This window comes from Ambystoma mexicanum, chromosome 6q, assembly GCF_040938575.1.
Source record: "Ambystoma mexicanum isolate Mex_15411 chromosome 6q, UKY_AmexF1_1, whole genome shotgun sequence".
Taxonomy (NCBI): Eukaryota; Metazoa; Chordata; class Amphibia; order Caudata; family Ambystomatidae; genus Ambystoma; species Ambystoma mexicanum.
In genome coordinates this window covers 354,508,571-354,531,499 of record NC_090937.1, presented here as the reverse complement: position 1 = coordinate 354,531,499, position 22,929 = coordinate 354,508,571, and the positions used below count along the sequence as shown (strand labels likewise).

The 22,929-nt window shown below is 46.8% G+C and overlaps 1 protein-coding gene across 1 annotated transcript in view; it reads left to right on the top strand.

Moving 5' to 3' along the window:
• The first annotated feature begins 20,539 nt into the window (after nt 1–20,539).
• Nucleotides 20,540–22,929, top strand: part of LOC138516037 (thioredoxin-like) — a 38,685-nt gene continuing 36,295 nt past the window's right edge. Inside the window, exon 1 of the mRNA XM_069630844.1 lies at nt 20,540–20,843. Coding sequence (XP_069486945.1) covers nt 20,820–20,843 — 24 coding nt within the window. The 5' untranslated portion in view covers nt 20,540–20,819. The remainder of the gene's footprint in view (nt 20,844–22,929) is intronic.

Genomic DNA, 22,929 nt, shown 5'->3' with positions numbered 1-22,929 from the left:
CCCACGGAGGCGCAGATCCTGGCTGGACAGTTACCGTGTCTTCAATTGAGAAGCGCAGGACTCGGATGGTTCTCTGGACCGGACCTCCTCTTATGGAATGTCTGACTTGTAGAGTAAGGTGTCTGCAGGCGGAAGAAAAAGGGATTAATGGCTGGTTGTTGGTTGGGCTTCTCCTCCTTATTCGTTTTTTCCCTGAGGCCGCCCAAAGTCTGAATGAGCTCTCACCTTAGATATGTAAATGCTGGGCTCTCCATCCTGCGACTGATGCAGGGGCGCTGGGTTCCAGTTACTTCACTGGGATTGCTTTAAGTCTCTTGTAGCCTCAGAGGGTTTAAAGCTGCTGAAGAAGCGATGCCGTCGTTTTCTGCACGAGCGGATGCTGGTCGGTTTGTAAAGTTCGAGAGCACCTTTTAATGAAGTCTTTGCCTTTGTTTCTTAGGTGCCGAAATGCTATATGCTGAGCATACGGATGCACGTAAGTATGAAGGTCCGTGCACGTGGAGGAGCACGTAAGTAATATGCTTGCTGACAGGTTTATTCGCACCTCTTAATGTCTTTTTCTTGATTTGCAGGTGCGGAGATGCAGCAGAAGAGGAGATGGCGAGAAGCGCACAGCTCCGGTAAGTGAAAATATAATTGTGTCCAATTTCCCCTTTTTTTGAACTAACCGGAGTTCTTTGTCTTGCAGGTATAGGCCGCGGTATTCGGGAGATGCCGTGGATTCAGGTAAGTAAGCGCGGCTGCTAAAACGTTGCCTTTTGCTAACCTGATGTTCCTTTGCTGACAGGTGCGGCCGGAGACTGGATCCCTGGATAGTAAGTGAAGATCTGACTTGTTTTCACAGGCTGGAGCAGAAGATATCACTAGAAGACTTGAGCTGACTCGGTGAGCGTCCTGCTGCAGATGCAGAATAACGCGAAGCACATTCTTCCAATCGGGTGTGGTTTAAATAGTGTTGAGGTGATTAGGTGTCTTCCTCCTCAGCCTCGCCCAAGAGAAAAAGAGTTCCTGTGTTTCAGAGTCAAGGAGTGATGCCAGCCCCACCCAGGTAAGAAAGTAGTTCCAGATTGGAAAAATAGTCCCACCCAGCAGAAGGCTGGAGCTTCATTTTGCCAGGACTTGTGAAGGTGAGTATGCAGCATGGTCTGCTACAAGTAAGTCCACCCAAGCACCTTTACCCAAAGTATGAGCCCGGCACCTCTGGCGCCGGGACCAGTGATTCTTATGAGCCTGGCGCCAACGGCACCAGGACATGGTCCAGAGGGCCCCGATAGGGGTCGGTTGGGACCAGGGGCGGGGGTTGCGAGCCTGCTTCCGGGGATGTTGGGCTTGTCCTGACTCCTTGGAAACAGTGCTCATGACAGCACCCCCCCTCAAGGCCCCTCCCAAAATTGTCTCCCCCGGGGGTTTTGGTTTGTCGGGAAAAGTTCGGTGGAATATTTTGATTAGGCGAGGTGCGTGGACGTATTCAGAGGGTTCCCATGATCGTTCTTGGGGCCCGTAGCCCTTCCAGTCAATCAGATAGTATAGCTTGGACTTGATGATCTTGGAGTCCAGGATGTTTTTGACCTCAAATTCGAGTTCTCCATTAACTTGAATAGGTTCTGGAGCTTTAGTCAATCGGGTTCCAGGCTGCATTGGTTTTAGTAGAGATACGTGGAAAACTGGATGTATTTTCATGTGGGACGGCAAACCCAACTTGACAGCCACTGGATTTATTATGGCGGTGACAGGATATGGTCCCAGATATTTTGGATTGAAGGTGCAAGGTCCTTTAAGAGTTAAATGTTTAGTGGATAACCAAACTAGGTCTCCAACCCGGTATTGGGGGGCCTCCCTTCGATGTCGGTCTGCTCCCTTTTTATACTGTTCTTTGGCTAGTTGAAGATGGGTTGTGGCTTCCTTGAAAGCTTGAGTGATAGCAGTGTGTAGATGATCTACGGCAGGTGTTCCGAGATCCTGAGGCGGATCAAGATTGGAGGTTCGAGGGTGAATCCCATATAAGAGGTAAAAGGGACTTTTCCGGTTCCTGAATGGATCGAATTGTTGTAGGCATATTCGGCGATCCAAAGGATGTCTTTCCAATTACTTTCCGACTGTTGCAGCATGCACCGTAAATATTGTTCCAGAGTTTGATTTGTCCTCTCGGTTTGCCCGTCGGTCTGGGGGTGATGGCTGGTTGAAAGTCTCACATCAATTTGAGCTAGACGACAGCAATTTCGCCAAAAGTGCGAGATAAACTGGCTTCCCCTATCTGAGATCAAAATTGAAGGGAAACCATGTAACCGAACAATGTTTTCGAGGAATTCTCGGGCCAGGACTGAAGCTGAAGGTAAGCCCTTCAGTGGGATGAAGTGGGCCATTTTAGAAAACAAATCCACGATTACTAAAATGGTGTTGTATCCGGAGCATGAGGGTAAATCAGTAATGAAGTCCATGGAAAGGGTATGCCAGGGGTGTGGCGGGATGTCTAGTGGGTGTAAGAGGCCTGCTGGTTTTTCTTTCTGACTTTTGTTTTGGGCGCACACCCCACAAGACATTACAAAGTCCTTGATGTCCTTTCTCCATGACGGCCACCAGAAGTGTCTCTTGATCTTCTCTGAGGTTTTGGCAATGCCAGGATGTCCCTCCATTAGAGAATCATGGTAGCAAGAGATTACCTGTCTTGGTAAATCAGTACCAGGTAAGTATAGTCGTCCTTGAAAATAAAGCAAATCCCTAGTCACGGTGAAGTCCTTTCCTTTCTGTTGCCAATTCTGTAGATCTGAAGGAGTCACAAGTTGTTTGGCCTTTGCTTCGATATCTTCGATGGATTGCGAGGAGACCAGGCCCAGGATTCTTTGTTTGGGAATTATAGGTACGGGTTCTGGATTGACCATGTGTTCCTCCATTCCAATCCGGGAAAGGGCATCTGCTTTGCCATTCTTGTTGCCTGGACGATAAGTGATTACAAAGTCAAATTCGGCAAAAAACAGAGCCCAGCGAAGTTGTCTGGAGGATTGAGCTTTAGCGGTCTTTCAAATACTGTAAGTTGCGATGATCGGTGATTACTGTGACTGTGTGTTTGGCTCCAAGGAGGTAGTGCCGCCAGGCCTTGAAGGCGGACTTAATAGCTAGAAGTTCTTTATCAGTGATGGTGTAGTTGATTTCGGGCGCCGAGAACTTGCGGGACCAGAATGCCACAGGGTGTAATTGGTTAGTTTCTGGATCCCTCTGCGATAAAACTGCCCCCATTGCCAAGCTGGAGGCGTCGGTCTCAACGATATAAGGAAGGTCCGGGCGCGGGTGTTTTAATATAGGAGCTGAGATAAATTTGGCTTTTAACTCCTGAAAGGTCTGTTCTGCCTCTGCTGTCCACTCGAAACATTTATTCTTTTTTAAAAGAGCCGTAATGGGCTGAACTATTCGTGAAAATCCCGGGATAAACCTGCGGTAAAAGTTGGCGAAACCTAACATGCTTTGGACTCCCTTCACGGAAGTTGGTGATGCCCACTTGATGATAGCGTCAACTTTCCTCGAGTCCATGTGGACCCCGTTGGGTGTCAATATGAAACCTAAAAATTCGACCTCGGTGACATGAAAAACACACTTTTCAAGCTTGGCAAAATGTTTATGTTGGCGAAGCCTTTCAAGAACAGCTCTGACGTGTTTCTGATGATCTGCTTCAGAAGATGAGTACACAAGGATGTCATCAATGTAGACGACTACACAAACGTCTATAAGTTCTCTAAGAACGTCATTCATGAAGTACTGGAAGGCGGCCGGAGCATTGCAAAGACCAAAGGGCATCACTTGGTATTCAAATAGTCCATACTTGGTGCGAAAGGCCGTCTTCCATTCGTCGCCTTCTTTGATCCGTACCAAGTGATACGCTCCCCGAAGATCTAGCTTTGTGTATATACAGGCGCTTTTAACTTGGTCAAGGAGTTCCGGAATTAGAGGTAAGGGATACCTATTCTTTACCGTGATTTGGTTCAGGGCATGATAATCTATACAGGTCCTAAGGTCATCTTCTTTTTTCGGCATGAAGAACAGAGCTGAGGATACTGGAGACTTTGAAGGACGGATGAATCCGTTGGCTAGGTACTGGTCCAGATACTATCGCAAATGAAGATTCTCAGGCTCGGTAAGGGCATAAATTCTACTACAGGGGGGAGTGGATCCGGGTATCAGGTCTATCTGACAGTCGTACGACCTGTGGGGAGGTAGAGTATTGGCCTGCTCCTTCTGAAAGACGTCTTGGAATTCCTGATACTCCATAGGCAGTTGCGGACTTCCGGGCGTTGTCGCTGCTAGTCCAATACTGGGTCGAGGATAACAAGTGGGGGCACACTCTGGAAACCGTATTGTCTTTGCTCGCCAATCAATTTGAGGATTGTGTTTTTCCAACCAGGGAATCCCCATTATTACTTGGAATTGAGGAGCCTTGATCACATCGAACATGATCACCTCACAATGTCCATCTTGACTTAATAACGTCACTTCCGTGGTGGTATGGGTCACTGGTCCAGAAGCTATTTCCGTACCATCCACTGTGGTAATAACGTCTTTAATTGCCTTAGGACAGAGGGGTAGGTTCATCCTGGAAGCCATTTCGTGGTCTACATAATTACCGATTGCTCCGCTATCAATGTATGCTTTAATAGCATGCAAACGATCCGGTTGCTCTGGATTCATGAGGACCATTGAGACTATGAAATGCGAGGTCAAAGAACTGGTTTTAACGCTCGGCAAGCGGACCTCTACACTTGTCGGGCGAGGTCGTTTCCCGGCTCAGGCCTTTCGGTATTTTTATCAGAAGCTCCCACTGTCTTCTTTGTAGGTTTCACTGGGCATTCTCGAAGGAAATGTCCTGAATTTCCACAATAGAGGCATAACTGCAACTGTCTTCTCCTGTTGCGTTCTTTCTGGGTTAAAGGGCCCTTCATGACCCCTATTTGCATAGGTTCTACGGCTTCAGCTCCCTTGGTGGAAATCTGTGGTTTGGAGAACACTCGAGTTTCGAACCTGGAGCGGTCTGCCTTCCTGTCTTGCAATCTGTGATCCAATTGGACCACTAAATCGATGTATTCAGAGCAATCCTGAGGAGGATTCACTACCTGGGCTAGAACATCTTTGAGTTCTCCCCGCAGACCTCTGTGGAACAGCGTGATCCTCTTGTCCTCGGGCCATCTGGTTTCAATTACTAGCCTATTAAATGACGCAATATAAGCCAGGAGATCCTGATCGCCTTGCCGTAGGGAAAGGAGTTCGTTATCCAAGGCCTGGCCCTGGGAATGTCTTGCAAACAGTCTTTCCATGCTGGTCTGGAAGGCTTGGAAATCGTGAAGAATCGGATCATCCTGTGCTACTAGAGGGACCGACCAATCAGCAGCACTGCCGCTAAAATACGAAAGCACAAAGGCTACCTTAGTCTGGTCCGTCGGAAAAGCAGCTGGTCTACACAGAAAGTGCAATCGGCACTGGTTGATGAAAATCGCAAACCTTTTAGGATCACCGGAGAAGCGTTCGGGCGGAGCCAAAGGCACGTTTCCGGGTAGATTGATTTGTACCGGACTGGCCGAGGCTGCAGGAATGTAGCTCCCTCCTGTAGGCAAAGGGGTTTGCCCCGCTTGTGATTGTAACAACTTTCTGGCAAGATCATCAGTTCGTTCTTTTGATACAATCAATTCTCTCCTCAGGGCATTTGTTTCCTGGCGGGCTGCATGTACCTCTGCTCTTAATTCCCCTAATAGCTGGGCTAGTTGGTCAGTGTCTGAGGTTTCCATTGCACCTGGGTAGGAAGTTATTGGATGGCTTCGCGTTCTGTAACGCTCACCTGGTTCCCACGGAGGCGCAGATCCTGGCTGGACAGTTACCGTGTCTTCAATTGAGAAGCGCAGGACTCGGATGGTTCTCTGGACCGGACCTCCTCTTATGGAATGTCTGACTTGTAGAGTAAGGTGTCTGCAGGCGGAAGAAAAAGGGATTAATGGCTGGTTGTTGGTTGGGCTTCTCCTCCTTATTCGTTTTTCCCCTGAGGCCGCCCAAAGTCTGAATGAGCTCTCACCTTAGATATGTAAATGCTGGGCTCTCCATCCTGCGACTGATGCAGGGGCGCTGGGTTCCAGTTACTTCACTGGGATTGCTTTAAGTCTCTTGTAGCCTCAGAGGGTTTAAAGCTGCTGAAGAAGCGATGCCGTCGTTTTCTGCACGAGCGGATGCTGGTCGGTTTGTTAAGTTCGAGAGCACCTTTTAATGAAGTCTTTGCCTTTGTTTCTTAGGTGCCGAAATGCTATATGCTGAGCATACGGATGCACGTAAGTATGAAGGTCCGTGCACGTGGAGGAGCACGTAAGTAATATGCTTGCTGACAGGTTTATTCGCACCTCTTAATGTCTTTTTCTTGATTTGCAGGTGCGGAGATGCAGCAGAAGAGGAGATGGCGAGAAGCGCACAGCTCCGGTAAGTGAAAATATAATTGTGTCCAATTTCCCCTTTTTTTGAACTAACCGGAGTTCTTTGTCTTGCAGGTAGAGGCCGCGGGATTCGGGAGATGCCGTGGATTCAGGTAAGTAAGCGCGGCTGCTAAAACGTTGCCTTTTGCTAACCTGATGTTCCTTTGCTGACATGTGCGGCCGGAGACTGGATCCCTGGATGGTAAGTGAAGATCTGACTTGTTTTCACAGGCTGGAGCAGAAGATATCACTAGAAGACTTGAGCTGACTCGGTGAGCGTCCTGCTGCAGATGCAGAATAACGCGAAGCACATTCTTCCAATCGGGTGTGGTTTAAATAGTGTTGAGGTGATTAGGTGTCTTCCTCCTCAGCCTCGCCCAAGAGAAAAAGAGTTCCTGTGTTCCAGAGTCAAGGAGTGATGCCAGCCCCACCCAGGTAAGAAAGTAGTTCCAGATTGGAAAAATAGTCCCACCCAGCAGAAGGCTGGAGCTTCATTTTGCCAGGACTTGTGAAGGTGAGTATGCAGCATGGTCTGCTACAGGTAAGTCCACCCAAGCACCTTTACCCAAAGTATGAGCCCGGCACCTCTGGCGCCGGGACCAGTGATTCTTATGAGCCTGGCGCCAACGGCGCCAGGACATGGTCCAGAGGGCCCCGATAGGGGTCGGTTGGGACCAGGGGCGGGGGTTGTGAGCCTGCTTCCGGGGATGTTGGGCTTGTCCTGACTCCTTGGAAACAGTGCTCATGACAGTGGCCTCCGTGATTGAACAGGTGAAAGAGACAGAGACTGCATACATATACGCGGACAGTTGGGCCACATATCAAGGCCTTACGCATTGGGCACCGGCATGGAGAAAAGACGGCTGGCAGATCCAGAACACTCCGATCTGGGGAGGGCCAGACATCTGGGAAGAGATGTGGTGCAAAGGCGGGAGGTGCAAAATCTGCATTGGGCATGTCGATGCACACATGCCCCCTGACACCTCACTGGCTGCCGTGTTCAACCACGAAGTGGATCAAATGGCAAAGATTCGCCCAGTGACAACACCTGAAGAAGCTGAGGTATTGCAAGGCATGGCGGACTGGGCACACCAAACCTCAGAGCATCTAGGGCAAGTAGGAACCTATGAATGGGCTAAGAGGAGACAATTGCCCATTACCATGGATCATGCCAAGCAAGCTGCCTCCCAAGTTCCGTGTGCTGCGAAGTGAAGCACTACCCACTGGAGAGGAAGCCTCAAGGCCCTTTGAGAAGAGGTGAAAGAGCTGCTAGCGTATGGCAAGTTGACTACATTGGCCCTTTACCGCCCGAGAATGGAAAGCATTATGTGTTGACCATGGTAGACACATATTCTGGACTGCTGTTAGCCTATCCAGTTGCCCATGCAGATCAATGGGCTACCTTGCAAGGAATGGAATACCTCATCAGGCACTATGGCATTCCGGATGAAATCCAATCAGGTCAAGGCAGCCATTTTGCTGGACATAATGTGCAGAACTGGGCACTAAAACAAGGCATCAAATGGACACTGCACATCAGTTGTTACCCAGAATCCTCTGCTCTGGTGGAGTGCAGCAATGGGCTGCTCAAGCAACAAATAAAGAAACTGACTAAGACTCACATTCTCAAGGGGTGGTCCAAACACCTGGCACAAGCACTGTTTGAACTGAACAATCGTCCATTGGGAAACCGGCAGACACCCTTTGTGAGACTGACAAGTGAGAATCCACAAAGACTCTTATGGTGTGGAAAACTGACAAAGAAGCAAAGCTACCTGTGCAAGCCACGGCAGGCAGTATTGGACTTGATTTATCTACCTATGAAGATGATGTTATACCAGCGGGGCAAACTAAATCCATATCGCCGGGTATTGGCATCAAATTGCCGGCTGGCACTTATGGACGCATTGCTGCACGATCCCGCCTGGCAAAAAAAGGCATTGACATTTTGAGAGGTGTGATTGATCCTGATTATAGAGGAACTGTTTTGGTACTTTTACATAATGCTGGTGCATCTGCAGTACCATTAACCAAATATGACCGAATTGCACAATTGATTTGTGAACAAGCAGTTGTTCCCCTAGTGGTTGAAAGTAAGCAAGCCCCAGACACTACACTGAGGGGGGGGAGGAGGCTTCGGTAGCACAGGAAAAAAGGTGTGGGTTTACCATCTAAACAAAAAGCCTGAGGCTGGGGAGGTGCTACTATGGGTTCTGATGCCAGCGCTGCTATAAAACTTCTGGCCCAATGGGGCCCCTTGATAAGCCCTACCATGTGAAACACTGCTACAAGTATTGGCAACCACTAGAGATGGCAGAATTTTAGCTATCAAGACATTTTTTCTGCCATAGGGCAGGTGAACAAGACTGCTAAAGACACACAATGCATTGTATGGCAAACTTTGTTAAATCAGCAGGTGTTGGCTTTTCGCTCCGTGTGGGGGCGACTATCCTCAACCCACTGGCATACAGAGCTACAGTTACCAGAAAACATATGGATTAAGCCGCTTGCTTTTGATTGCATGAATAACACATGCCACGCTTTAATGCAAATTAGTAGAACCGCTTATGCTTTAGAAATATGGTGCCTTTTTATAGTTTTGCCTGTGAAAATAAATGGTTCCTGGTGGGTTCCGCAGATACGAGGGGAATGGTTAGACAGCCAAAACTACACCATCCACAGTCACACCTGCATGCCCTGGGATCAGGGGCGGGTGTGTCCCCAAACTGGAAGGATTCCGGACCCATGCATTCATCCCATAGCCGGGGAGTGCACCTGGATGCAATACCACATTAATGGGACTGACATTTTCCAGATAGACCAACATAAAGCCTGCGTAGTTACTAATCATTCCTTGCTTATTAACAATTATAAGTTATTAGGGAATCCTCAAGTATTTTGCGTAGATCAGGTTGTGACTATCTTAGACATTGTTACTCAAACCTTATATTCATTGACCCAGTGGTCTCACACGGCTCTGCATGCCGAGCTCACGCATCTGCTTAACTGGACTCTACCCTATGGGGTGATTACTGCCCGGCTTCAAGCGATTAGACAATTTGCTCAAACTGCTTGGAAAGATTTCTAGGCGCTAGCTACCTCAGTTATCTCTGCAGAGTGCAAGTTGATGATAGACAAGAATCAATTAATCAAAACTGCTGACCATCTGCAATCGGTTACTACTCACCACTGGTGGGATGTATTCACTGGATGGTCTCCCTCCTCCACAAGGCTGCTTAATATAATGTTGCATCCCTTGCTGTGGCTACTGATTTCCCTAATACTAATTGCTATCGTTTTTATTGGGCTCTTGCGCAGGATGACATTTCTCTATAATAGAATGACTGCATTGGAAAAATGCTTGATCGGCCTACAGCACACTGTACATGCTTCTAAATCATGGCATTGAGTCAGCATTTTCAGGCCTCACTTCGAAAAGGGTGGAATGTCATGAAAATCCTTTGGGCGCTTGCAGTAGCCTGCACTTGCATTAACCTACTGGGCTATCTTGCGTGTATTTAGAGCTTATTCGAAGCGTGGAGGAAAATGCTGAACCAGCCAGGCCTCTCGAATTGAGTGAGCCCACGTGCGTGTGAGGGATTAACTGCGAAGGCCCTTCTTGAAGACATAAACATCTAGTTTTGCAAGAAGCTCTGTGCAGCCTTTAGGAGCCAGGCACAGCCTTGCTCTTCTTCGCTCTGCGAGTCAGGTGCACTGATATCACAGGAATGTAAGGCCTTCCCAAAACAACGTACACGGAGCCTGGGAGCCAAGACTGGCTGTTTCTAGTTGTAACTTTCCAGGCGAAAACATGTTTTGCTGCATAAAGGTTGGGCCCAGAAGATTCTCGAAGAGCTAATACGTCATAGTGATTGACATGCAGCCCCTAATCAGAGAACTTTACCTGGGCAAGCTAGGGAGGGTCTCTTCCTGGGCTGTTCGTGAGACGTGCGCACGCAGAGAAACAGCGCCTGGACTACCAGCCGTGCACTAGAGGGCCAGGACTTCTAGCATCACATCCCCTGCAGGCCTTTGGGGGCTAGGCCAGTCCCCCCCCCTTCCCGAGCGGTGCCGGGCACACTGAGTGGCGTGTGTCCTGGGTGTGATTCAATCGTATCTCCAGCCACGATTCCTAGGAGCGTAAGATCCATAATTGCATATTCATCTGTGACTGATAATTGGTATTATTCAGCTTGCACTTTCATTCCCATATTATTGTAAAATGCGGCTTAATTCTCATTAGACACTGTAGTAATAAATGCAAGCATCAAAGTTTCTGTTTGATTGGCTGTCTTCCAGACTGAGTTCACTGTGCTTCGCATAGATTCTTACTTGTGTGGGAGGGTGATTAGGAGTTATTTTATTGCACTAAGGGCTGGCCCCAGGGAAGTGCGGGTTCCCCTTTTCACTACACTCATAAGTCTGCCCACTGTACGAAATTCTTGTAGCTTCTAGCCTCCCCTGTTCAGTGCCACCCAGAGCTGGTGTGGGGGCGCCGTCTTCGTTCTCCCGCAGGGGCTCACTGGTTTGGCCCATTGCAGGCAGCAGACCCTGTGCCGTCTTGGGGCTGTTCCCACCAGCAGTGTCACTGCTAGTCAATGCTGTGTTCTCGGTGTGTTTGGAGGCCTGCATGCATCTGCAGCTGCCTACAATTGGCCTCCCCTGAATCTTGCCTCGGTTTCTCCCCTGCTGTGGGAATGTTTGTCTTGCAGGTAGAGGCCTTGGTGTGGCAGCCTTTTTTAGGGGTGCACGCTGTTTGGAGCAATGGAGCCCTCCCACCTCCTTTTCCAGTGTTAGCCACAGCGTCTGTTGTTTAGACTTCTCATTGTGGGCCGGATTCCATCTGGGTCCCTTCCAATGTTACGTGTAGATGTTAGCTCCTTTTGATGTGCTTCTGTGCGTCCCAGCGTTGGGCACTGCCTCTCCTAGGTGTGATCTGGTATTGCGCTCCAATTATCCCTGAGAGGAGCCTTGGCGTTGTGGCATCCTCTGCCTCCAGTGTTTAATGGAGGCGACCACCTGGGGCACTCTTGGTCCCCTGTGCCATGTCACACCCCACAGTGTCAGTAGTGGCACTCACCGCAAACAGCTTAGCATGCAATGTCACTGGTCAGTATGAAGAATCTGCCCTGATCTGCTGGCAGCCTCTGTACTTCCCTGCCGTTGTTTCTCTCCATGCGGTTATTTGCGTGCCTATTGTTTGCTCCGTTTCTCTTTCCTCAAACAGCTTCCAGCGTTCATGTGTGCAGCCTCCCATGCTCGTTCCTTCTTGCGGGCTCTAGGGGCTGCTGCTACAGTGTTGCACTCCAATTCCCGATCTCTGTCCGCCGAGCGCAGCGCTCCTTCGTTTCCTTTTCGGGTCCGCTGCTACAAAGTATCCCATTCAGCTTCCGAGCCCTGGTTGCGACAGCCGCATAATCATTCTGCCCATTCAGCGAAGGCGCCTATATGCACGCCACATCCAGCTGCAGCCAGCCTCGATGTTTATTGATATTTGGCTTGTGGGGTCCGGCAGCCAGCCGTGATTCGGCCTGCGCATAATGTAGCATTCTTTCTTGGATACGTTATGGGTTCTTCAAGATCGGCTTGCCCTGCTCCATGGAGACGCAGCGGGGTGCTGATTTCACTGCTCCCTTCGCCCTCCATCTTTCCACTCTATGTTCCCGGAGCCGTTGGGTTCCTTTGTTCATTTCTCGTCCTAAATTTTGGATCTGAGCGGCCCGGGTCGCCGCAGTCACGATAAGGCACAGAACTTCCTCCACGTCCCGTTCTGTGGCCTCCAAGCGTCCTGCAGTCACGCTCCCCTAGTTCATGTGCATGCACATGTTTTCGTCCACCGGAGGCGTCATTATGGGCACTTTTGATGTGCCCATAATGTTTATTGTGTGCCACTTTCCCCATGGGTTTTCTCACCCAGTGTTCAATGAACGAGGACACAACCTCAGATCGCCTCCATTCAGCCAAGCAAGGATGCTGAATGTCATCGGGATCAAAGAAAGGCTACCCCAACATGTCCCGGAGCACTTTCTTCCCTTCCTGGGAGGTTGTCTTGTTCACTTTCTTCCTTTTAGGAGGGGAATCTGAATCCTCAGAAGACGAGAAGGATGTGGAGGAAGAAGCCACAGGGGAACCCCTATCACTGCTCCTGCGTCTATTCCTGGCCTGAGACCTTTTCTGTAAATGCTTAGATTTTTGGGAACATTCGCAAGGTTTAGGCCCCTCTGCTGGCACCTCAGATGGGCCAGCTGGATCCTTACTATGAAAATCCGCTATGCCCTTAACCAAGCTACCAAAAGCACTTGACAGGGTATTGTTCAGGTCCCATAAGGCATTACTAACTGTCTCCTGTACCACTCTCTGAAGGCGTGTATCATCCCCTTCTAACCTGCGACCTGAAGACCCCTGCTTAACTGGTACATTGTGCTCAGAGGAACTACCCTGACTAATGACAATGCCCCCATCATTCACCCCTGCCTGCAACTCCTTGCTGACAAGTGACATGGTTTATTTCAAAGTGCCTATTTCTAATATAACTGAGGGCAGGACTACAAACAAAAAAGGGAGAGGGTCTGGGGGGTTAAACACCACAAGCAAGGCAAATCTCAAGCAGCGGTTACTCTTCACCTCAGCTGCCAGCAAGCAGCACGCTCCAGAGAGAGTATAAGGGCCAAGCAGGCCACAGGAACAATGCCCCTTACGAGGCTATGGTAAGTGTGAAAGCCAAGCGGGCTGCATTTCGACAGCATCGGAATAAAAGCGTGGACTTAGAGAGAGAAACAAAGTATCTCCTCACGGAGCTTGCGCTGAGACAATGCTCTGCGAGAGAAGTATTCGCAAGATGGTGCTCCTGCGCCAGCGACCTGCTTCTTACGCGAGCCCTTCCCGCAGGGCTCACTTGGCAAGGAAAACAGAAATAAAGTTTCCTTTCCGAGCTTGCACGGATGGAGAAAAACACAGCCGGCGAGGCTGGCAGGCCTGCCAGCTGATATTAAAATGGAAAACTTGTGTCGCATAAGATGCACCTCACGGAAAATGAGACCTAATTAATTGTTGAAATAAGGAGAAATAAAGCAAATGCTACAAGGTATGCTGCCTTAATTTATACAAACATGTAAGAGCAAGCAATACTAAACAACATAAGCTCAATATAATATAATAAACATCATAACGCTCGACAGTAGAAAAAGAACACTTATCTGCTGGTCGAGCAGCAAAGAAGAGGATGATAGACTAGAGCTATGGATCTATAGGGGGGAAAGGACCCTGACTGGCTATATGCCAGGACTGCCATCTTGAGTTGGAGGGTCCTATGTGTTTTTCTTTGTTCATAATATTGGCGTTTTAAAATGTTTTGGTGTTAACATTTTCAATCTTTGCTGCTGGTTGAAAGTAAAGAAGTTATAATGCATAATAGGAAGCCTGCGGTCTCAACATAGAATTGGCTTAAGTGGGTGCCTCATGCAGCACGTTCCTGCTGAGTGCAGTCCTTGCCGAGGAGCCGGCGGTTGTCAGGCAAGACCTGATGGAACAATGCGTCCTGGCACCCACTGTGCCGATACTCAACGAGCACCGGGGACTCCGGCTGCACCTACCTGCCAGCTGTGGGACCTCACCGACGGTCGTCAGAGAAGCTCCGACTTGATATTGGGGACAGCGATGCGGCCGCCCAGTATAAGCAGGTACAGGGTCCTGCCGGCCAGCACACAGGGCTCTCAAACCTTGTTGTCAGTTATGCTGTCACAGATCCCGTGATCTGCAACTGCGCTCGCTCACACAATGATACACAGGAGCCGGGTTTGGATGGTCGGAACTGGTGTACGGGGTTGCGCACCGACTTTTATTAACTTGGTCACATGGTGGCCCATGTCACACCACACACGCGTAGGCTGTCAGGTGACCGCTCGAGTTACAACACATGGATGTTGTGATGTTTATTACAATAGTTATCAGTACACCGTGCTGAAGCTATGATGTCATAAGTTCTGTAACCATGACAGCATGTTCGTGTATGGTTCCAGAATGTTGATGGAACCATACACGAAGATGCCTGAAGAGATGAAGGTTGGCCTCCATGGGGGCTCCTCCCAATAAAACCAGAATATATATAATTCAATCATATAGTATGACTAAGTGTGTCTATCATACTTCTTAACAATTGGCGACGAGGACTCCGCAGGGAGGGAGCCCCCAGAAGCAGTGAAAAACAAGTTTGCTGACTCTACCAACTGCGTCGAAAATATGGTGAAGCAGCAGAACCCACGGAAATATTATGACTGATTCAAGGCAAGTGGGCAAAAGTAGCGGCACGAATCGCACGCATAAAGAAAAAAAAAAAGAAAATATTTGTGCTTACGTTAGCTTGGCATCATTTGAACGCTGCGCGAGGCCGACTGCGAGAGAACGCTAGAGGAAAGCACCTACGTGGGTGGTTTGCGTGTCGCCATTTTGAGGGATACAATGTTTTCGCCACACCGGCAAACACTACGCGAAAGGCCGTCAATGCGCGTATCATGACAAGGATGAGGGAGATGATGTATACGCTGGCCTGTGTGCGTTACTGCGAGTGAACTACAGCCCTCAGCTGTTCATATGAAGTAAATTTGAACGCGCCCCAAGTGGATACAGCGAAGTGCAACAGCTGATCGAATTGAACAAATGTAAAGCACGCTTGAATCAGAACACGCGCATATTAGTGTTGCAACATTAGGATTGCCAGAGTTACATATGAACTGCATTAAAGACATAAATACTGAAATAAAAGTTGGCATGATGGCAGCGAGTTTCAAGAAGTGAAAGTTGATACAGTTGCCAGACAACTTGAAATATACAGTCAATATTGAACTGAAGAGGAAGATTCTCTGACAGTCACACGAGTACACAAATAGTTGTGTTGCCAATAAGGAATGATGCAGAACATAGCGGCTCCTATGAAATTTTTGGCACTACCTGGGGATCCGGTGTGTCCTTGGGAACAGTGGCAGGACAATTTTCAAGTATACTTGAGAGCGATAGGAGGGTCCAAGTTTAATGATGATTTAAAGGAGGCCACGTTGCTTAACTGCATAGGTGCAGAGGCACTCAGGATCTTCAGGAACCTACCAGAATTGGATCACACGGATGTAGTTCTGGGTGGTGAATCCTCAAGTGGAGCCAGAAAATATGATGTGGCAATCACTAAACTGAATAAGCACTTTGGAAATAAAACCAATATTGTGTTGGAAAGTTATAGATTCTTTTCAAGGAAACAGAAGAAGGGTGAAAGCATCGATGCCTAGATAGCTGCTTTGAGAGGTCTGTTGGCTACGTGTATCTTCACAGGAGTGGCAGAGGAATACTTGAGAGAGCAACTGGTTCTGCATGTGGCAGATCCTCGCATACAACAGTGTTTGTGGCAAGCAAAAAACCCTACATTGGATCAAGCAATTGAAATAGCTAGGTCCATAGAACTTGGTGAGAAATGCATGAAGGAGGTTCAGAACAAGATGGAGAATGCAGAAATAAAATCAGTTAGAGAAACAATGGATGGACAATATGGTAGTGAAGAGGATTTGATTGCTATTGTCAAAAGAATAGTCAAGTCTGACAATGATGCTGGATCTAGACAGGGAAGAGACAGTGCATACAGAACGACCAACAAGTGTTTCAAATGTGGTGGGTTTAGACATATGAATGCAGAGAAGGACTGTCCTGCTGTATCAGCTGATTGCTATAAGTGTGGACTAATAGGTCACTTTGGTAAAGTGTGTCGCAACAACAGAGGCAGATTCAATGCCCGACATGCGAGAAATAATGGTCAATATGGTAGAGGAAGAAGTGCTGCCATGACAAGCATAAAGGCTTTAGAAGAAATTGGTGGTCCAAGTAGTCTATTAGCGATCACAGACAGATTTGAAGAGGAAGTACAGATACTTGCCTTCACACCAAATGAGTGTGGTTTGGGCCCGTGGGTGCCAATGGAAATAGATGGGATAACGTTGCAAGTTATGGTGGACACAGGTTCTCCATATACTATGGTGGATGTAGACACATATGTGAACATACTAAAAAAAATGGAGGAATTGCAATTGACCAAGATTAAAGCGACTGGATATGGCAAGACTCCCATCAATATAGTTGGGTACGCTTGGGTACATTTAAATTTCGAAGGAAGGAAGACATACTGCAGATTGTATGTTGCTGAAAATGGATTTTCCATAGTTGGATGGTGGGAACAAGCATCATTGAAGATCCGGATACATCCTGGTGAGAGTGTGCCTATTCTTTGCATTAATGGAGATAGCTGTAGTACATCGGAGAATTTAGCCAAAGTTTTCCTAAGGTCTTCAATGATAGCATTGGAATTCTTAAAGGTTTCAAGCATCGGATCATACTTAAAAGAGGAGCAAATCCTGTGGTACATAAGGTAAGAAACATACCTATTGGCACTAGAGAAGCATTGAAAAGTGAACTAGATAAATTTAGCATGCAGGACATCATTGAACCCATCGAAAGCTCTGAATGGTTATCCCCTATTGTTATTGTTAAAAAAACGGACGGATCAATAAGAATGTGTGTCGACCTGAGAGATCTGAATGCCAACATCTGGGTGGACCGCCATCCACTACCAAATATAGGAGAAATGTTGACCACGATGAAGCCAGCGAAATTTTTCACAACACTTGACTTATCGTTGGCATATCACCAGGTAGTGTTAGACGAAGATTCCAGACATTTAACATCATTTATAACACCATTGGGGGCATTCAGATATAAAAGGATGCCGTTTGGATTGGCTTCTGCGGCTGCAGTATTTCAGAGATTAATGCATCATTTGTTTGATGGTCTTCAAGGGGTTCACTATTTCCAGGATGATATCCTGATATCCGCAACGTCTGAAGAAGAACATGATGCTAAATTGTTAGGAGTGCTACAAGTTATACAACAGAAAGGCATGACACTCAAAATTGAGAAATGCAAGATAAAGAAAAACGAAGTAACTTATTTAGGTCATCGCATAAATGCTGATGGTATAAAACCCAAAGAGTCATTGGTTGACACCATTCTCAGGATTCCTGATCCGTTAAATAAAGACCAACTCCGAAGTTTTTTAGGATTAACAGAATACTATTCAAAGTTCGTGGATCACTACGCTGATAGAATAGAACAAATGAGAAATCTGATGTGTAAAGGTATGAGATTTGATTGGTCTGAAGGATGCAAGAAGGAGTTTGAAACAATGAAGTCATTAATAAACAGAGCACCTGCGTTAAAAATGTTTGACTCAAGTGCAAAGACCAGAATATCAGTAGATGCCAGCAACATGGGTTTAGGGGGTGTGTTAGAGCAGATTCAAGATGGTGAGGTAGTTCCCATTGCCTTTGCATCCAGGACATTGAGAGGAGCTGAGAAGAATTATTCGACTATTGAGAAGGAGGCTTTGGGAGTTAAATGGATTCTAGAACATTTCAAAAGTCTCATATGGGGCATACCAGTTGAAATCAGAACTGATCACAAGCTGCTTGTACATGTTTTGAATTCAAAGAATCCCCACATGACTTCTCCACGCATAAGGAGGTGGATGTTAATTATCATGCACTACAATATCAGTATAAAATACACCCCTGGAAAGACCAATGTAGTGGCTGATTGCTTTTCTCGTCTACCATGTAACTGTGATACGATTGAGTGTGATGACAAAGGAGAACTGACAGATGATCAAAACATGGAGTGTATAATAGCACATATACACCCAAGCTTTTCAAAAGAAGATTGGATTGAGGCGAGAGAACAAGATCTTGAACAGAGATTGTTAAGAAAAGCTATTGAAAATGGATGGACAGATACCGAGGAGAATATCAAATCTTGGGAAAAGATAAAAGATGAATTATCAAGTGATAATACATGCGTTTATCGAGGAGAGCGGATAATACCTCCAGTTAAGATGAGAGAGAAAATTATGAAAATAGCGCATGAAGGTCACGTAGGAAGAAACTTAGCAAAAAGAAGAGTGAGAGAAGCATATTGGTGGCCCACCATGTAGGGTGAATTGGAAGCTCTTGTTAGGGATTGCACAGCATGTGCAGTAAGCGATAAGAGCAAAACAATGCACATCACACCATTACAACCAGTAGAGATCCCAAGTACCGTGTGGACTAAACTGGCAATTGATATAGCAGGACCATATGAAACTTTAGGACCGCAAAAAGTCTATTTCATTGTACTGGTTGACTATACATCCAAATGGGTGGAATGTGGAATTGTTGAGGAATCAATATCAGCGAGGAAAGTTACTAAGTTTTTGGAGGAATTTTTTAACAGAGAAGGGGAGCCTCTAGAAATAATATCTGACAATGGAGCTCAATTTATGTCACAGGAAATCCAGAAATGTCTTAAAGAAAGGGCCATCAAACATAACACAACAGCTTTGTACCATCCTATGGGGAATGGATTGGTGGAGAGAATGAATCGTTTCATAAAAGGTATCATTCAATTAGCTATTGTCAACAACATACCATGGAAGGAGACACTAAAGGAGGCACTTAACACGTATAAAGTTACCCCTCATCCAGTGACTGAAGAAGAACCTTTCACTTTGATGAGAGGGAGAATAGCCACTAACAGATTTAGACCTGCATGGATAACAAACAAAAAAAACAAAGAAATAAATTTGGAAGAAATAGTTAACAGAGTAAGAAGAAAACAAGAAGAATACAAAAATTATTATGACAGATGGAAACATGTTCAAGAAAGCAAGTTTGAAAAAGGAGATTGGGTTAGAGTAAGAGAACCCAAAAGAGTGATAAAAGGAGAGTCAAGATTTCGTCCTCCTCAGAAAATAATGGAGTGCTCTGGAAAATCGGTAATTCTAGAAGATGGAAAGAAGTGGTCATGTAATGATGTTATTTTGGCAAAGGAGGAGGAAGTTGTAAGAAAAGGAAGTTGTAAGAAACAAAAAAGAACAGTTGGCAAAGGGAGAAATGTTTAAAGACAAGTTCAATGACTTGGGATATACGAACAAAGCTTTTGCTCAGGAGATCTTAACAAAAAATGGAATACATGAGAAAAAGGTAGAGAATGTTCAGTCATCTTCAAGAGCTAGGAAAAGAGCGTGGAATTATAATCAAGACTATGTATATTATTAAAGAGAAATTGTGACTGAGAACTACAGCAACACAAGGAAGCAAGAGCATCAAAAGATATGCAATACTTTATAGGTGTATCCTTTTCTTAAAATGGCATTAAGTCAAGATGTTACATATACATTAATGGTTATGAAATGTTAGTATTAACATATGTTAAATTGTTAAACTTAGTTTGTTCAGTTTATTATAGAAGGGAAGATGTTGTGATGTTTATTACAATAGTTATCAGTACACCGTGCTGAAGCTATGATGTCATAAGTTCTGTAACCAAGACAGCATGTTCGTGTATGGTTCCAGAATGTTGATGGAACCATACACGAAGATGCCTGAAGAGATGAAGGTTGGCCTCCATGGGGGCTCCTCCCAATAAAACCAGAACATATATAATTCAATCATATAGTATGACTAAGTGTGGAACCCTCCCAAGATTCTAAAAATCGCATTTTTTCTTTGGATCCAAAATGATACGGAGTAGTCACACTTTTTCATGTATCTCACCAATGAGAATCAGTTGCATACTTTATGGCTTTTTAACCCCAATTTCTACAAAAAGTATGCTGTAAACTGCATCATTTAAAATAATTATAATAAAGTATAGGGATGAAAACTCTCAACATATCGCCCCAACGCTCAATGGTTTGGATGCGCTCATCCCTTCTGGGAAAGTATTTAGGCCCCTTAATGAAGAAGAAAAAAAAGAACTGCCCCTACGGTGAATTCCATCGGTTGGAAATGAAAGGAGCGTTCCCCAGTTGTCACCGTGACTCAGCACTCGTTACTTCTAAACAATCTAATTTCCCGTTACAGCCACGTCACTGGCACACAATCAACTGCATTTTCGATTTGAGTAAGCCTGGACGAGGGTGAAAAAAAGTAACGTATACCACCCCCGTACTTAGCGAGGGACTCTTTACCCCTCCCGTAAAGACAACACCGCCCACTGCCCGGAGCGAGAAACCTGTCACAAGACCATGAATTGGCAGGCTGCTGGGCTCCTCCCATCCTCAGTTGGTCTATTATGCGGCAGCGCCTGAAGGAGGACGGCCAACGATTTGCCTGCCCTCGCGCCAGGCATGAAGATAGACGTTTACTTTCCACGTTCTGTAGGGTCCGCGCGACACGCCCCGTGGTGACAGGGCGGGGGCAAGGGCGCGCGCGGAAGAACTATAAGACCCGCGAGCGCGCGCTGAGGCTTGTGTTGTGAGCGCTGCGGTGTTTGCTTGAACCGATCTTCGCCAGAATCTGCCTAGAAGTCGTGAAAATGGTCCAGCACATACATTCTTTGGTGAGTGCCAGCGTTCGGATTGTGTGCCTATGGTACATAGGGGGAGGGGTCTCTGTTGTTTCTATGTACGCTTTGAAAATAACGCTTCACCCGCTTTCTCCGCCATCTCCGTGGGCCGCGCAGGGCCGGGTTCCCGTCTTGTGGTATTATTCGATGTCTTTCGGGAGAGCGCAAGCGCCGCGTTAAATGTTGTGAATGGGCTGGTTTTTGCAAGCGAACGCTGTCATCGCTTCCAGTGCACGGTGTAACAGCGTGAGTTCCCTACAAGCCATTACCACAACAAAGACGAGCAGTTAACACATCGGGTGTGTGACCTCTATGTACAGTCTCCGTTACTTCCAGTCTATTCAAGTAGTAGAAGGGGCTTGATATGCGACTGACGTAACGTCATGTTAACATAAGTATACTGGGTGTAAGGTTGTTTTAGTCGACGTGAGGGGTCGTGACAGTCTAAATATGTCTAATAATTATGCGCCACAGTTAAAATAAGGTAATTCACTATTAAAATGTAGGTGCACGCCCATTGGAGTCTGGTTTCGCCTGCGGCACCCGCTGGGATTCTCATGGCACGCGTGCTGCTGTCTAAGAGTGGCCGCTCCTTAATTACGCGGTGGAGAGCCCGGGGTGTCGTATGTCTTGCAGTTACGCAGTGTGGCGGCTGAGCTCGTGGTTCTTTTAACATAGGAGTAAGGATTTGATATATTTTTTTTTTACCGTTTGCCCCCACTTCGTAATGGTCGAATGGAGCCCGCTTGTGAATCAAGTCGAGTAGGCTAATTTTGGTAGTTTTGTTTTATAGTTTTGTTTTATCTACGCGGTCTGCTATGGAGTACTCGACCTCCGAGACGACCCCCCCCACCCCCAATAAAGTAGCAAATACTTGAGCCGGGCTCCGCCCTCAGTCCGAGCACGAGGGAGAGCATGGCGACGCTTCGCATGGCTGGCATTGCAGTGGCCACGGGCGGGGCTCCGGTGACTAGTTCAGATTGGTTCGCACAGTTTTGTAAGGTTGGGCGGGTATAGTGGCACCCACTCTAACTTGGTTTCCCGATGGGCACTTCAGCCAGAAGGAACTCTACAGCCGTGTGAAATACCACCGCAGTACGTGCTGAAAATCCAAATGTAATCCTGTAATACAGCTGAGAATACAATAAATGTGGTCTACACGCGTGCTCCCGAGTTTTCCGCTTTGTTCACTTTTTAATGTTACTTTCACCTAGGGTGACTAGATTTTCAAAACAAAAAACCGGACTATCCCATCACAGCCCAACAATTACCACCCCAACCATATTTCCAGCACTTCTCCTTTCTATAAACTGTAAGTCATTTGTGCAGTTTTGTCTGTGAATCGTGGCATGTTAATTCAGAACGAGCGTGAGCTCTAATTGATATTACATGGCTTGCCGTACAATAATGTCCACGGCAGTCTCTGTGGCACAGTCACTAAGTGTTCTGACTTGTACCTGCGAGATTGTGGGTTCGAGTCAAACCGCCAACTTCAAAATTCTGGAAGTGTTGTGAAAAATAAATACGTTTTTGATTCACGTAGCCCCCCAACATGTAAACCCCGGACGGGGTTTCAAAAATAAACCTCCCGGGACGGAGGGTTATTTCCCCGGACTGTCCCGGGTAAACCCGGACGTCTGGACACCCTACTTTCACCCTCACATCGGAAATGTGGTGGTATAGTGCCTGCCAACTACTTTTTTTTTTTTTAATTAAAACCTTCTTTACGGATAACCCAAGTCAATGAGGCAAGGATGAGAAGCGAGTATTCCCTTTTCGGCGTGAAAACTGTAGTGTAATTCTGCTTCTCACAGTGCTTAACCCACGCGTTTGTTTTGCATGAGCTTTGTTGGCGTGGAGATGAGTGCCTACCAATCTGCTACAAAGATGGCTGTTAGTACAGCGAGAATTTAGTCCATGCTTCTAAGCACAAAAACCTCTTGGACCGCTGCACTTGTAGACCTTGTTATCGACTTATGCAACGTTAACTAATTTTGTTAAGGTCCTTTTTGACGGCGTACTGCGCGGTAGTGGGTTTGTGAGGGGGCGGCCTGTTCTCTGGCACTGCCCCCGACAAAAA